This window comes from Synchiropus splendidus, chromosome 3, assembly GCF_027744825.2.
Source record: "Synchiropus splendidus isolate RoL2022-P1 chromosome 3, RoL_Sspl_1.0, whole genome shotgun sequence".
Lineage (NCBI taxonomy): Eukaryota > Metazoa > Chordata > Actinopteri > Syngnathiformes > Callionymidae > Synchiropus > Synchiropus splendidus.
In genome coordinates, this window is record NC_071336.1 from 15,361,507 (window position 1) to 15,376,473 (window position 14,967).

General features: G+C 42.7%; 1 protein-coding gene across 1 annotated transcript in view; it reads right to left on the reverse strand.

Annotated features, from left to right (window-relative positions):
- Positions 1-1,586: 1,586 nt before the first annotated feature.
- gal3st3 (galactose-3-O-sulfotransferase 3) overlaps positions 1,587-14,967 on the reverse strand; it is a 30,009-nt gene continuing 16,628 nt past the window's right edge. Inside the window, exons 2-3 of the mRNA XM_053860279.1 lie at positions 6,466-6,568; positions 1,587-5,143 (exon numbers count right to left, since the gene is read on the reverse strand). Coding sequence (XP_053716254.1) covers positions 3,868-5,143; positions 6,466-6,548 — 1,359 coding nt within the window. The 5' untranslated portion in view covers positions 6,549-6,568 and the 3' untranslated portion in view covers positions 1,587-3,867. The remainder of the gene's footprint in view (positions 5,144-6,465; positions 6,569-14,967) is intronic.

Consider the following 14,967-nt stretch of genomic DNA (forward strand, 5'->3'; position numbering starts at 1 on the left):
CCACGATAACTGTATAGTGTTGGGGTAGAAACAACAACACATTGTCCATCAAACAGAATAACCAACTAACTGACCAATCAGGACCACATTTAACAAATCTGCTATAAACGGTTGAACTGTTGCCGTGCATTATGGGCCATTATGAACCTGAGCAGTGAGCAAGACGTTCCATTGCCCAGGAACTCAGCGGCACCCATTCAGCTTGACTCAGTAATCTTGTTTATTTGGTCCTCCAGCCACTTCCCTGCACTTAGTGGAGGCTGCCCAAGGTTACTTCTCTGCAGCCAGCTGTCAGTGGGCAGTTCATCACAGGGCAGACAGAGACAGTCATGGCATACATGCTGATGCCCCATAAACGCGTCGCCCAAACTCAATTGTCGTGTCTGCACTCTCCATCAGGACGTCTGAGTCGCTATTTCACCCCACTAACCCTTTATAAGGATTCACTTGTGTCATTGTGACGTTGTGGGTTTGAACCTTGTCATTGTTCAAGGCATTTATTACAAATGCTTTCTAATAGGAGTATCAGCTTGAGACAGATGTTGAAGGACAAGGAGTCTTGTGTCAGCCTACTATTAAAATACAAGTAAATGAAACTTGATCACAACATTCTCGGGTGTTTGTCATGTGACTGAAAATGCAATTAAAAACAAGCACAGAAGGGCCTGACCACCGTTTCAAGTCTTCACACGTATCACATTCTCATTCATTCAGAGTTGTTCCTAGGCTCACGCACTAAGACACTTTAAAGTGGCCCACTCTACTTTAAGCATCACAATGTCATTTTTCAATTCAAATCCACTGAAGCTGAAGCTCTGTCCGCGTGCCGCGGACCGGCTGCTTTCCTTGTCCAAGTCTTCCATTATTCAGAGTTTCCCTTTAATCCAGGCTGCTGCTCAACTGTCGGAGTACTTTCCTTCCTTGGGAATAAATGAGTGTAGAAATCAGTTGTCCCCTTCAATCACAAATGGTTATCTGACCGCTGTCTCCAATCACGGTGCAATCACGGCGAACCACTTCATCAATGGGCCACCCGCCGTTCGACCAGCTTACACTACTTGTTCCTTTAAAATAAATCGCCACATCAAGGTGCAGTGCAACAAACACACACCTGTTTTTTCTAACAATCAATTGTAGTGGCGCGCTCGGCCCAGACTGGCAATCTGTTGTCATATTTGGAGGACAGACAACTCACCGAGACATTCCAAATTCAACTCTTCTTTCGGAACAAAAATGACTACTAAAGCCTACTGGGAAAGGTTTCCAGTGACGGTGGAGTGTTGGTTGGTTACTGCTACAGCCTCACAGCGAGACGGTTGCAGGTTACTGAGTCCAGGTTGGAGGAAAAGAATCAAGTTAAGGGAGGAGAGGATACAGACAAACAACTTAACAGTTTGTTTTTTGCAACACTGAGAAGCAATTTGTTTCTCCATTTGGTTGGACTCATTTCGTGTGCACTTTGTTTTAACAGGAGGAACAAGAATCCACAACACATTTGAACATATTTGCAGTGGAAAAAAAAAGGAAAGACCAAGGCAAAAACTCACAGACAGATGAATGGAAATAATTCAAACTTTATTTGCCATGTTTGTCTCCATCATTACAAAGATTTGGGCCCCTAGCTCTGATTGTCGCCAGCTATTTGTTCAGAGCCACAACAGCCACGTCTTCTCAGTTCATAGAAAACACCGGAATAAATAATGAACAAGTGGAAAAGTAGAGTTTGGAGGAAAACGTCAAATAAAACTCTTTTGCAACATTTGACATCCCATTCATCAACATTGTTTGATGACAGAAAAAAAAAGATTCCAATCTGGATTAAAAAAAAAAACAGATGAAAAAAAAAATTCATCCACAAAAGTTTAGAACAGATTGGTTGATATACTTCTTAATTTTGGTGAACGACACAAATGAGTCAACTGATGATTATAAGTTTTCATTTTAGAATAAAGCAGGGCACATTGTGTTCCAGATTGAGTGAAAAATAGGGGGAGCTCCGATGTGTTTATTGCAGATGTGTGCAACGTGTTTCCCTGCCAGAAGTTCACATCCTCTCAAACCCCTCTAAATGTCAGATTCAGTTGATTTAAAATATAAACAACACAGATGAGAACTGGTAGTAAGTTCATCCGGAGAGAGAGAGACACAGACTCGCACACATTTGGTCTTATAAATTAGTGAAAAATCCCAGCCTTATCCTTTAAACTGAATTTAACAGCGAGTAGTGCTTGAAGAAACACCATGTAAATAAGCAAAACTGCTGAGCCGTTCCTTAAGTTGAAAAAAGACAAGCCAATTATTCACAGCGAAACCCCTTAAAATATGTATCTTCCGCTCAAACCTCGAGCAGCTGCTTTTTCTTTTCCCATTAGTTTTTGACAGGCAGCCGGAGTTTAAGTGCTTTTCATTATTGTAGCCAACTGTTCCTCAACCGCAAAATGCTTCCGTGCGAGAAACACTTAAGCACACTCCAGTAAAACATTAATTTTAAAGCAACTACACTTGTTCCACTGCGGAATTCAGAAATGGTCTTTGTATTTTTGCATTATGTAAACTATGTACAGGATGAATAATTGATGCTGTCGTCACATGCCTCGCTCCATCTGTGTTGCCTGCAGTGGCTCTGAGAAGAAGATCGCCAAGGAGATGCTTTCAAGCCGGTGATTCGTTGAAAGATCGGAAATAAATACAGTAGCACGACTTTCCACGTCCCAATAATAAATAATACATAGTTTAATAAATCTCATAGACATTTCTCTGCTGTGGTTGCCATGACAACTCTGCTGGAAATTGAAGCATGAGGCACAGACACACACATGAACACACGGTCGTCCCCTCTTACTTAGCAGGACCCTGCTGAGAGAAAGAAACCCTAAATGACACATTAAATACACAGATATGTGTCAGCGCTGAGTCGAGTGGTGACATTTTAGGATCCCAGCCAGCCAGCTGGCCCTTCTGTCCTACAATGCTCGGAGCGGTCTTGCCTCGTGTGCTCCTGCTGTGCGCTCCACATCGATGTAGCAGGAAGTGTCTCGCTAAGTTTCATCTCTTTTGTTTGAACGGTTGCTGGTAGGCTGCTAAATAACACCGAACTTCACATGAATTTATTGCAACTAACTCGACTTCAACAAATCTTTACATAAAGTCCGATGGTTGGTATCACCTCACTTGTTTGACGTCCAGAAAGCAAGAGGTGGCAGATCAATGTGACGTCAGAGTAGAGGAGTGTTCAAACTGGGTTTCACTGAGAATGGGGGATTGTGCTGCTGTAGTTGACTGTGAGGACTTCTCCGAGACCGTCCATCTAAATGGGTCTCTCTTGTATTAAAGTGGCATATGTCCACGACTGAGGGAGAATGGGAGCCACAGATGAAAGCCAGTCATGTGATATTACGCCACTGTGGTGCACACAAAGCTCACTTTGTGCCACACAACAGGCACCATATCGCCATGCCCCCGTTGAGTCACTCCAAACAGATCTGCTTCAAAGCACTGTTTCCATATACGTCCTCCAAACCACAGCAGTTGGGTGTGCAAAGGTGCACCCTTCGTAAGATCCAGTGTAGAGTTCTCCAGCTCTAGTGTCGAGCCGGGCGCTGTACAGTATCACACACCAGAGGGGCGGGAGATTCAAGTTCATGTCCAGGTGTTTCACTTCGCCTGTGGGCATTGATTTTCATCCCAAAGCACTGACACAAAAAAAAACCCAATCTTTGTCGGCAAAAAGGCCTCCCTTGATCCAGTCACAGATAAAGTCTCTAGGCTCAGGTCCAGCAGAACAATGCAGCAATGGGCACTCATTACATCTGGAAGGCTGGTTCTCCATGAGGTGAGGGACAGTGGTGATCTCTAGCTGCACTCTGTTTACCTATTCCCAGGAACATTCGTTAAAGCAGTAGAGGGCTTTGTCTCAGACATGGGGCCAGACGCCGAGGGTGGTGGATGACTCCGATGGTTGGGTGAATGTCGGGGTAGGGCCGTGCGAATGAACTGCTGGGGGGGATGTGACTGCTGAAGCCGCAGTTGGTGAAACTGTCGATATTTAATTGACTGGGAGCGAAGCAGGACCCGAGTGTACTGGAGCTCTGGCATTATCAGTTTTAGACAGAGTTCTTGAGCCATAGTTGAGAAGCCATGGCTGAGGTTAGCTGGGAGGTCGTACCCTAAAATGTCCACTTTATTGCTGGGCTGCCAGGGACGAAGATCTTTGTTTTTAATCTGGGCCGCTGAGCGAAGGAGTGGCAACCTTCCACCAAAGCAGCTTCTCATCAGTCGCTCCTGGGCCTGTCTGAGGAGTCGGACCTCCTTGGCAACATAACCAAGACCAAGGGTGCTCAACTGTTTCCACAGGGAGGCGTTGAAGTGGTCGTAGAGTCGCGCGTCTAAAGAGTTCCAGGCTCTGATTTTTGCCGGAAGGCTGGGAGTCAGGTTTTTCTTTGAGTTTGGCATCCGCATATTTAGCTTTACATACAAGATGTCATCCAGCTCCCAGGAGAGAAGATGGCGGAGCAGAACCAACGACTCATCAAAGTACTCAGCGATCATAACCAACGAAAAGACACGGTCTACCTCGGCTACAAAGTTCTTGGCATACTCCACATCTGTTGCGGGGCGATCTTTGTCTCCACCGAGGTCAAAAGTTAGGGTATTACGTGCATACATTGAGTCCTTCTCTTCAGGTCGGTAGTAGCGCCACGGTTCCTCTAAGAAAGCATCTAAGGAGGCATTTGGAACACGTTTAAAGCTCTGGCAGTGTTGGGTGTAATAGCTAAAGGACGACTCAAACATGGACGCAGGTTCTCTCACGATCGTCACGTATATGGTGTCATTAGGCATGAGACGCTGCAGTTCAGGTTTGTAAAAGCGCATATGGCTGGCGATGATATTCGGTGGCAAAGTGTGTGGGTGGACAAAATGAGAGCTGAAGGTTCGAGGGTAGCAGAACTGATGGCCGCAGGCTTGTACCGGCAACGCCACAGTGAGGTTGTTGCGTTCTGCAAATCGAAAGAGAATGTTCTGTACTGTGGTGCTGGCCGTCTTGTGCGTCTTCAGGAAGGCCACATTGGTGTGTTTGGGCTTCAGCCCTGAGGAGGCCTGGGAGTGGAGGCCACAACATCTGAGGTAAAAGGCATCCATGTTCCTGGGGAGAAAAGCATGTGATCACTGATGATGCTGATGAAAGTCTGACAAATCCGTCAAATGCGATCAGAGAGATTTGTACCCAAACAGTGGCTAATTTCCCAGATTCCCAATGGGTCTGCATTATATACTTAATTGTAAGGGGCTGTCAAGCCAAAAGAAATAAGGAAGGCTTCAGATGATGGAAAAAAAATGGAAAAAATAGATCAAACGTTGTAAGGATATAAGCAACTCTCCCAGTGATATGATTTAGAGTATCTGCCACGTTCAATATGACATATCTTCAAATGACAGTATCCAACATGGCTCCTTTTTGTGGGGCTATTTTTATCAGAACTTCTGTCATTGCAGCATTGGCTCAGACCTAGCAAAGAATATAAAATCTCAGTGGGGCAGAACAAATAACTATGTAAACAAACTCAATTTGAAAAAACAAAATTGTGAATGCAGATCTCTCATCAGACTTGGTATATGGCAGTAAGTGCTACTTTGTTGTTCTGTGAATCCGCCTCTTGCCAACCACATCATAACCCCACTTTGAACATAATACAAAGGAGGTTTTTTGTGTCATGGCATAATGTATTATAATGTAGCTACTTTCAAATGACCTTTCTTCCTGAAGCCAACGCATGGCGAGATTGCTACCAGTTCATATTTCAGAACAGGAATATGACTGTGGTTGACTCTGAATAACGGGTCGGGTGTTGACACATGCTAAAGACACACAACAAACATCAGAGAGGGTCCACAAAGCATCAAATAAATAAAATACATAAACATATACTGCAATATTGTGAAATAAAAAAAATATTCTATGACTTAATTCTATTGTTTGAAAATCATGTGACCGGATTGAGGTATCCCTCATAATATTGGAATTGAAAAATAAAAACTAGATAGAAATATGCGGTGTTATTCTTTTAATTATGTTTCAGTTAATTAAGAATGCTAAGGATAATAAGCATGAAGAGGAGCCAAGAAAGCCCTTGAAACAAAGAACATATATGCTATATTTAGAGTTGGGGAAAAAAAACTCGATAGCTCATCAATTGGAGGTGAGATAAGTGCAGTGGATCTAAAACCAGAAATTTGTGATGACAGATGACACGTTTCTGAACAGTTAAGGAGACACTGAGTGGATGTGAATTTAATATTCAAACTCATCGAGCCTAATTTGTGCCCTAGTTCCCATTCAACCTCAAGCTCGGAAACAATTCTTCAAACTCTGATAGATAGTTTCCCATATAAACAAACGGCACATGACTTTCAGAGGCGACTGAGGGACAGACAGCAAGTGTACCAAGTCCTGTTAAAATGACTCACCAGCTGAAGTGGCCCCCATGATGCAGCAGAAGACTGACTGTACTGACGGCAACAAAAATCAGGAAGATCTTCTTTTGCCACATCTTGCCTCCCTTCACTGGCGCTGAGGAAGGAGAGGAAGAAGAAGTGTGAGCTGCGTCTAGTACAAAGGTGGCACAGAGGAGTGTGAGAACGAGGGCAGGTGTAATGAGACAGCAACACTTTGGATGACGAGCAGCCAGTGGCCGGGAAAATGGGCGACGGGGAATTACAGACGAGGAGATAAAAATGAGACGATCAGAGGGCGACAAGGAGGCAGAAATGACAGGCAGAGAATGCTGAATGTCAATGGATCGTATGTATGGAGTTTGTTCAGCACTGGCTTCATTGGCAGGAGCGTCACCCAGCCTTAAAAACACTCGGCTGATTCCTTTATTGCCTCCTGCTGCTCTCACGGTCACTTCCAAGGTGACACAATCCCTGTCCTGTGACCCCGCACAGATGTCCCAGTCCATTACCAGCGCCAGCAGTGACACGAGAAGCACCTTGGGCCCCTCTTAGCAGAAGCCCACCCTGGCAGCAACTCTCCGTGTCACTTGAACCTCTTTTAAACCTGGGAAAGAACCAGTATCGCAGATGGCTTCATAATTCTTCTGGATCACTGTCTTTGTTTGTTTTAATATTTTTTACTGAGATTTTCCTTTTCTTCAAAACAATTGAAGACATAATACATAACACAGGACAGCACAATATACAAAGAAAAACACCTATGTTGGGGTGATTACGTTTACAAAAAAAGAAATTAAAGACACAAAGGAAAATAATAATAATAATACAGATCTGTAGTGGTGGAATCAGTGCAGAAATGAAGCCGTTATGTTCTACAATTGAGCTCAGCTGGTCTTCAGACAAATGTCCTAAATCTTGTTCCCAAGGAAATTAGATTTTATCAAGGGAGGAGCGTAACTGTGAGGACAGGTTTCGGTATAGTGTTGTAAGTGAACCTGTAACAAAATGGTTTACAAACTAGGAGAACGTCTATTGGGTTTCTATCAGGTAGATAAGGAAAGTTTGGTGTATTTGGATTGGATTTAAAATAGTTTCGAAGGTATCTATAAGAATGGTTTTTGGGCATGTCATACCCATCCTTGAACAAATCCCTGAATTGTTTTATTCCCATCTTATGCCAATCTTGAAAGGCAGAGTCATGTAGAGAATGGATGAAGAAGTGGTTGCAAGCGATGGGGCTTGAAAAAGAAAGCTTATCGTGAAGATTTCCAAAACTGAGTCCACACTTGAAGTGTGTGAGACACAACATGGTTGCCAGTTGATCTTAAAGAAGAAACATCCAATGATGACCTGAGTAGAGCTGGAAGGGAAATGTTTCTCAGAGGAATTCAGGTATAAAGACACCCAGCATGGACTGTCTGGATGCAAGTAATAGTGAGTTCAAGAAAAGAGACAATGAAAATGTGCCGCTCAATAGTAACGGCGAAAATTTGGAAGTCCCATACTGCACCTCCATCTTTTTTAAATCTTTGTAACAGACAGCTAAAGACTGGGAGAGGGGAGAACACTGCTGTCATGAGATTTTGACCTGATTTAGTCGAGCCATGAAATTGTTTTTGAAAAGGTTAATGTACTGTTTCGTGACCACCACCGCTAGATACATAAATTGTTGTTCCTCAGTTTTAAAAGGGATGAAATTAGGCCAAACTGTTCAAGCAAATAAATACTATTGGTTTATACTATTGGTTTGGAAATATACAATAACAGGTCATATGCATATAAAGAAACTTGAAAAAAAGCAATAACCAAAGGTTCTATGGCTAAATAAAGAGTAAAGGGCGGAGTGGACAGCCCTGGCGATTGGAGCTTTATTTGGCCATGAGTGAGATGATTTGGGCCCTAAGATGGGCCTTAAACTGCTTTAAATGTTTTAGCACTATCTGCTTTTCCACTGGATGGTCAAGGCCCTTAACATTCCAACTAATCAGGTTAAGATGTCTGCCGGATTTGCAGACAGAGATTACGAACATGTCAATAAATACTCTCTGCCTGGACTGATCAGCCAGTAAATGGGGAGTTCTGCTCTTTCCCGCCCCGATCACTGTCTTTTTACCATCTGCACAACGCTCAACTGTTGGAACACAGCCAAAGCACAAACACACGTACGTCATACGTCAGAGAACTTGTTACTTTTTCTTTTTAATGACTACCATTTGTTTTCATCCTGACAAGGTGGATGGGTGATGAAGCAAATCCAGGCTCCCATTAGGTGACAAGTGTCGCATTGTGGTGACAGCCACTCGCTCATAGAAAGCATTAACAATTCGGCTTTTCCCTATTAACCTCAACTTCAAGAACTTGATGTAGGACCTGGCAGTCATTAATAACAGGGATGGGGTGAGTCAGTGTATGAGACTGAAGGACACAAAGAAGACATACTGTTCTTCAAAATTCAAATGAAAAAAAATGAGATTGAATGAATAACAGACTCTGGGGTTAGAAAAGAGAAGATGGGACTATATATATATATATATATATATATATATATTCCAGATCAATAACAAGAGACAGGAATCTGCTTTCACTTCTTAGCATTTATCTGTAAATTCCTCCTAATCTTCCATTTCAGACTGTATTAGAGGAATAAATCATGTACTTAAAATGGTGAAGGACAATATAACCATGTGAACAAATCCATAAAAATCAAAACATGTTTTAGGGAAACAAGAAGTTGTCTGCGAAATATCTTCACTTTACTTTTTTTGAAACTGTGACGGAGCACCACCCCCTCATTCTTCTGGGAAAAAGATAGGAAGTGTTCTTCACGCTGCTCCTGTTCAATCGTGACGTAAATTTGTTATCAGTGCTTTTTTCTGTAAAGAAAATGGATGAGACACAGATTGAAAGACCTATTGAAATCAACTCCTAAACCAATGGAAGTTTTAAATGTAGGTGAATTGACTTTATAAACATCCCACTCTCACTTCCAAGGCGTTGTCAAGTGACTTTTCCCACGTTGACGCTAAAGGCAGCTTTCCGTGTCGGATGCTGACGTAGTTGCTATTTAAGGCCTGGGCCGAGAGAATGTGTTGCGACTGGAAATCATTTAAGGGAGGCTCGAATACAACCCGGAAACCAATGAGACAGTTCTACAAGGTCAGTGTTTCACTCTTTGCCCGGGTGTGGTGTAAACCCATGTTGTTAAAAGCCTCAAATATGCAGTCAATAAAATGATTTAGCGTTGTCATGTGACAAAGCCACTCTCGCCAGCTCATTAGAATTTTATGTATCGACTGCAGCGGAGTTAAGTCTGTGTGTGACCACACGATTTGCAGTGAAGGAATATTTCCCACCACAACACATTTAAATAGCAGGCACAAATGCAGGTCACAGCCAAGCTTCCCACTTATATCATACCCCACAGTTCATTTTCACCAGTCCCACCACACCACAGAAACTTTCTGAGTTCCTATCTGAGCAATCTCTTACTCATGAGCCTCAATGCGGTGCTGAAAGGAAGAGGTGAGGTGAAGATGGCACTAGATAAGAGCGGCTGAGGAGGATCGCTCTACTCCATCCAGCGAAAGCCACTTAAATCCCTTTCTTATTAACTCCCAGTGACACATGAGTTTCCAACACACAGCCGAACACACACACACACACAGGCTGACTTCAATGTGGTGGCCATGCCTCATTATTGCTGCCCCATGTTTCTGTTTGAAACCGTGGGTATAATGACCCAAACTGACAGATAACAAGTGGCATCCTCTGAGCAGAAAAGTTCATTCCGCTCAACCCTTTTTGCGACAAATGAAAGTAAAATAATAGCAAACTAAAAAGACCTTTTTTCGCTTTGGATCAACAGTTATGGTAGCGTAAAGAAGTAAAAAAAATATGGTGTAACAGATAAAGATTGTAATTTAGCTCAAATAAACCAATTTTTTGGCCAGTTTGACATCACTACCGTCTCAATACCTCGTGAAAAGACACACCTCAAACAGGCATCAAAGTCAGCTTTTACGGTTGTGGTGCCTTGTTTTGTGTTTGGTTTCATGTTTGACCTCACAAAATTCTGAATGCGTGTTTAAATTCTCCCTGAAATGCCTCAAATTCTCCTTCAAGAGATTTAATATGTATGAAGCCAAGGCTTATTGCTGGCAAAGAGAGAAATGCAAATACAGGCGACAGAAAAGCAGCTCGGCACTTAGCGTGAGTGTCATACCACGGATTTGTAATGTTCTTTGCTGTGGGAGTGATTGACTGCGAAGCGACTGCGACGCGAGGCGAGCCATGATACAAATATAACAGTGACTGTGACAGACTCACTAAGATGTCGCGCTTAATGTGATGAATAATCAAAGTCAGGCAAGTGAGAGGAGGATTTTTGTTTGGTGTGAAATTTAATAGAAGTAAATGGCTCAGAAGAAAAAGTGTTATATTGCCACTGTGTTTAGCGAAAATTCAATGTGCGCATGAAGCAGTGGGTGCATATTCATCATTATTAACAATTACATTTTCCATATACAGTGGTACCTCGGTTCTCGACCACAATCCGTTCCAGACGGTCGTTCGAAAAGCGAATTGTTCGAAATCTGAATCGATTATTGAATGTGCGCTTCTGTGCAGTTTGGCTGTGACAAAGTAACAAACCAAGTAACGCTCTGCCCGAGACTCGCCTCACACTCAAAAACACTCCAAATTCAAAGCAAAAAAAATATGGAAGCAAAAGTCAACCATATCTCAAATTAAACTGCATAAATGTTTTTTTTTTTATTTCCAAACCAGGGTGCATATTTTGCCTCATGAATAAAATGAAAAACTAATAATCCAAACTACACAATTATTTTGTTCTTCATGACCGGTTATTCTGTGACAATTAAAAATCAAAAAGCAAAAGATATTTAAGATTTGATTTTCAATTGCTGTCACAGTATTATTTAAAATCAGACAATCTACCATTCAATCTCAAATACATTCAAAGAATTTTTTTTTTTTCATTTTCTGCCTATTCTTTCCTTTTCCTTTTTATCCAAACATAAAAAAGGTTCACAATTCAAATTCAATGTGCAATCTTGAGCGGTGCAGGAGAATCACAGGCGCTTGCACGCTGTCCACTCTCGTTAGTTTGAGCTGAGCAGACGAGAGCTCTGAGAATTGTATCAAACCAGTGAGCAATGCATGAATCAACGATTTTAATTCAGTGCTCTACGTTGCCACGATTAAACTAAAGATGTGTTATGTATTTTATGTGCTATTCCTCACCGATTGCCAAGAAGCCATTCTAATTCAGGTTGGCTTAGAGTCGACCTGAGGTAGTCCAAAGGTCCACCTGCTGACAGACTGTCAGGTGTGGGTGAGTGTGTAACTGGCTACTAACAATAGCCGGCTTTTTCATTTCAGATGATAGTGAATTCCAAAATGGTCTTTGTGTAGCCAGATCATATGGTCGGCTGAAGCCTGCTGTCTGTGGCCGTTTACATCAGAAGTTTGTTCAAATTGTCTTTGAAGATGTTCTGGCCTGGCTCTAAACATGGCCAGCAGTGTTTGTCTCTCTCAATATCAGATCAGGCAGTTTCATTACTTTTGCTTCGGCAAACATTTGTGTGTGTGCTCTATAACCTATGTATTATTCGGAGAGAAGAATTGTGCCGAAGAGATTGCTGCCAAAAGTGATGACGATCCATGTGTGCAAAGTTATTACAGGATATACAGCGGTCTGATGATGATCATGAATCTAAAGTGACAGTGAAACATGACGTTGAATCACTTTATGGTAACCATCTGCCCTCGTGAGGAGGAAGCTCCGCTGCTCTGGTCAATTGATTCCCTGGGGATGATACCTGGATATATCATGAAGAAAATGGTAGATTGTCTTAGTGCTGCACATCTGGCTTTCTGCCATTCAGAAGAGCATTCAATAGAGCACTCAATCTGCACAATGTTGCAGATGAGAAGTGTTCACAAGCTCAACGTTTGGATGAGAAAATGAAACTGCGAGGCTCACAATGGCAAGCACTGTTGTTGTTCTTGTGTTGAATCTGATGCGTGCACAGCAGGATTAGTCTCAAGTTGACATGCAGGAACTCAATGGTGCTGGCGCCAGTGCCCACAGCAGCGACAACACAATGTTGACTCCAAACCTTTGTGCTTTGGAGGCCGGTTTCAATAAGTGCCGTGTTCACTCAGCTCTATTGGTGACGCTGTATGAACGAACACTGCATCCGCAACGAAAGGACACAGGGGTCAGTTGGATTTGGCTGTTTTGATAGACAGACAGACAGACAGACAGACAGACAGACAGACAGACAGACAGACAGACAGACAGACAGACAGACAGACAGACAGATAGATAGATAGATAGATAGATAGATAGATAGATAGATAGATAGATACATAGATAGATAGACAGACAGACAGACAGACAGATAGATAGATAGATAGATGTCTCAGAGCTTGAGACCAAAAAAATATGTGATTCTTTCAAAGTCGAAAACATGTCACAAGGGTGGTGCACAATTTAGACACAAACAAAACAAGTGAAATAAGACAGATGTTCATCATACACTCTCCAGATGTCTGTGCATCCCTCCTCCTCCCCAGCTCTCTCACTCACACACACATTACGGCTTAATGAGCGTATGAAGGTGGCTCCATACTCAGCCCTCTGGGGCGACAACAGCAGCTGCTTCTCCTGATGATCTAGTCATATGCGCTGAGCTCATATGATGATCCCTGACCTCTCCTCATCATTCGTGCCGCTGTGACAATATACAATATAGAAGCCTTTCAATTTGTCCCTAGGATTTTTTTTTTAATATCCACAGTGTACACACAGACACCTATGGCGAGACAAATGATACGGGTACCTACACAGCATGTTTATTTTGACAGCAAAATTAATCTCTGTAAGCGTTAATATTTGCCTAACAAATGAAGGCACATATTCCCACTGCGCTGTTGTCTGAAACTGCTGGGTATCTGATCCCAGGGTTGTCTACAAAATCAGCTGCTGTTTTAATCATGGATCAAAATCGTCATGCTGCTATAACTACATAACCTCTTTTTTAATTTAATCAGTATCTAAATATATTTTCTATTAAATCTACAAGCTTATTTCCTCAGTTACATCAGATTCCATGTGTGTTGCTCACTGCCCCTCCATTTGATCCCATCCAATTACTTTTCCCACTCATTCAAAACGCAGCACACAAGTCGCTGTTCTATTATCATCTGCTCAGATCACACTATTTCTGTAAAGATTTTGCTGTATTAGAGTAAATTCCATTTTCAAACGGGATAAAACACAAAGTGGCGCTTCAAAAGAATCCCTCAGTGGTGACACAGTCTCGGCGGGTAAATGTTTCATATCAAACAAAAGCTTCTTTTATCCAAACACTTCATTGTCATATTCAATATTCCACATTTGCATTGCTCCTAATTGAAAGTCTAACACTGGGTTTCTCCTCCCTCCTGCAGAGTGACACAGCGTGGCCGTAAAAGCCCTGGTGCTCCTTATTGGATCCCTCTGGGATCAAGGACTGTTGACCCCGAGCGCTGACCCGTTGAGTTTTCAGCCCTCCTGAGATTCGAGGGTATCAGATCTTATTATTACTGATTTCGATCTTCAGCCTCTCTGGTTTCTTCTTCAAGGTGCAATCTTTGTGGTTTCTGAGGGGAGGAGGGGACGAAAAGAAGCAACAAATGGACTGGTAGTTGTTTGGGGAACAGCTGACGCTGACATTCGTCCTGCCTCTTACACCCACAGCTGTGACCCAGTTGCTGCTCCAGGACAGGAGCCTTCTTCATGAAGACATTATCACAGTAATGTGACGTAAGTGGGAGGACTTACCCTTCGCTTGAGGACCCTGACATGATACATTTTCGTCTATCGGTTATTTCATTTGCTCTCTAAGACACTTAACTTAATATGTTGCCCCTCCGCAGCATGTCTTCGAGTGGCTCCTCCCCTCCAGGGGTAGCCATGCAGAGGCCACTACTAGAGATATTTTTAAACTTATTTCATAGTTGGGTGAGATACGATTTCGGGAAGCTGTGTCATTAGCAGCGGTTCACTTTGCTGGTCCAGCAAATACAAGCTCTAAAAGCTTGAGTGCTTAAGTACGGTTCCTGCTCTCCAAGTGTCCTCTGACCTCCAAACCCTCCACTTAGCTACTAGTAATAAGGCAGAAGAAACTGGTTACAGCAACTAAAGATTTGAAGGCGGTGATCCTAAGACAACTTATGATTAACCTCATCTAATTTTAATGTCCTTGGTCTCGCTGTGCACATGTAAGTGCAGCTATGACATCACTTATTCATTCTTCACCCCATCAACACTGCAGTATTATTGACGGGTCCGGGGCATGGCACTTCAAAATCCCAACCCTGCTCCATCCCTTCTATCGGTCTGTGCTCTTCAACGTCCTTCTTCTACAAACAGATATGTAGCGCAGGATATTAAACTGCCTGCCTTCAATTTCTTCAAATCAAATAGACAAAAAAGAGGGAAACAGG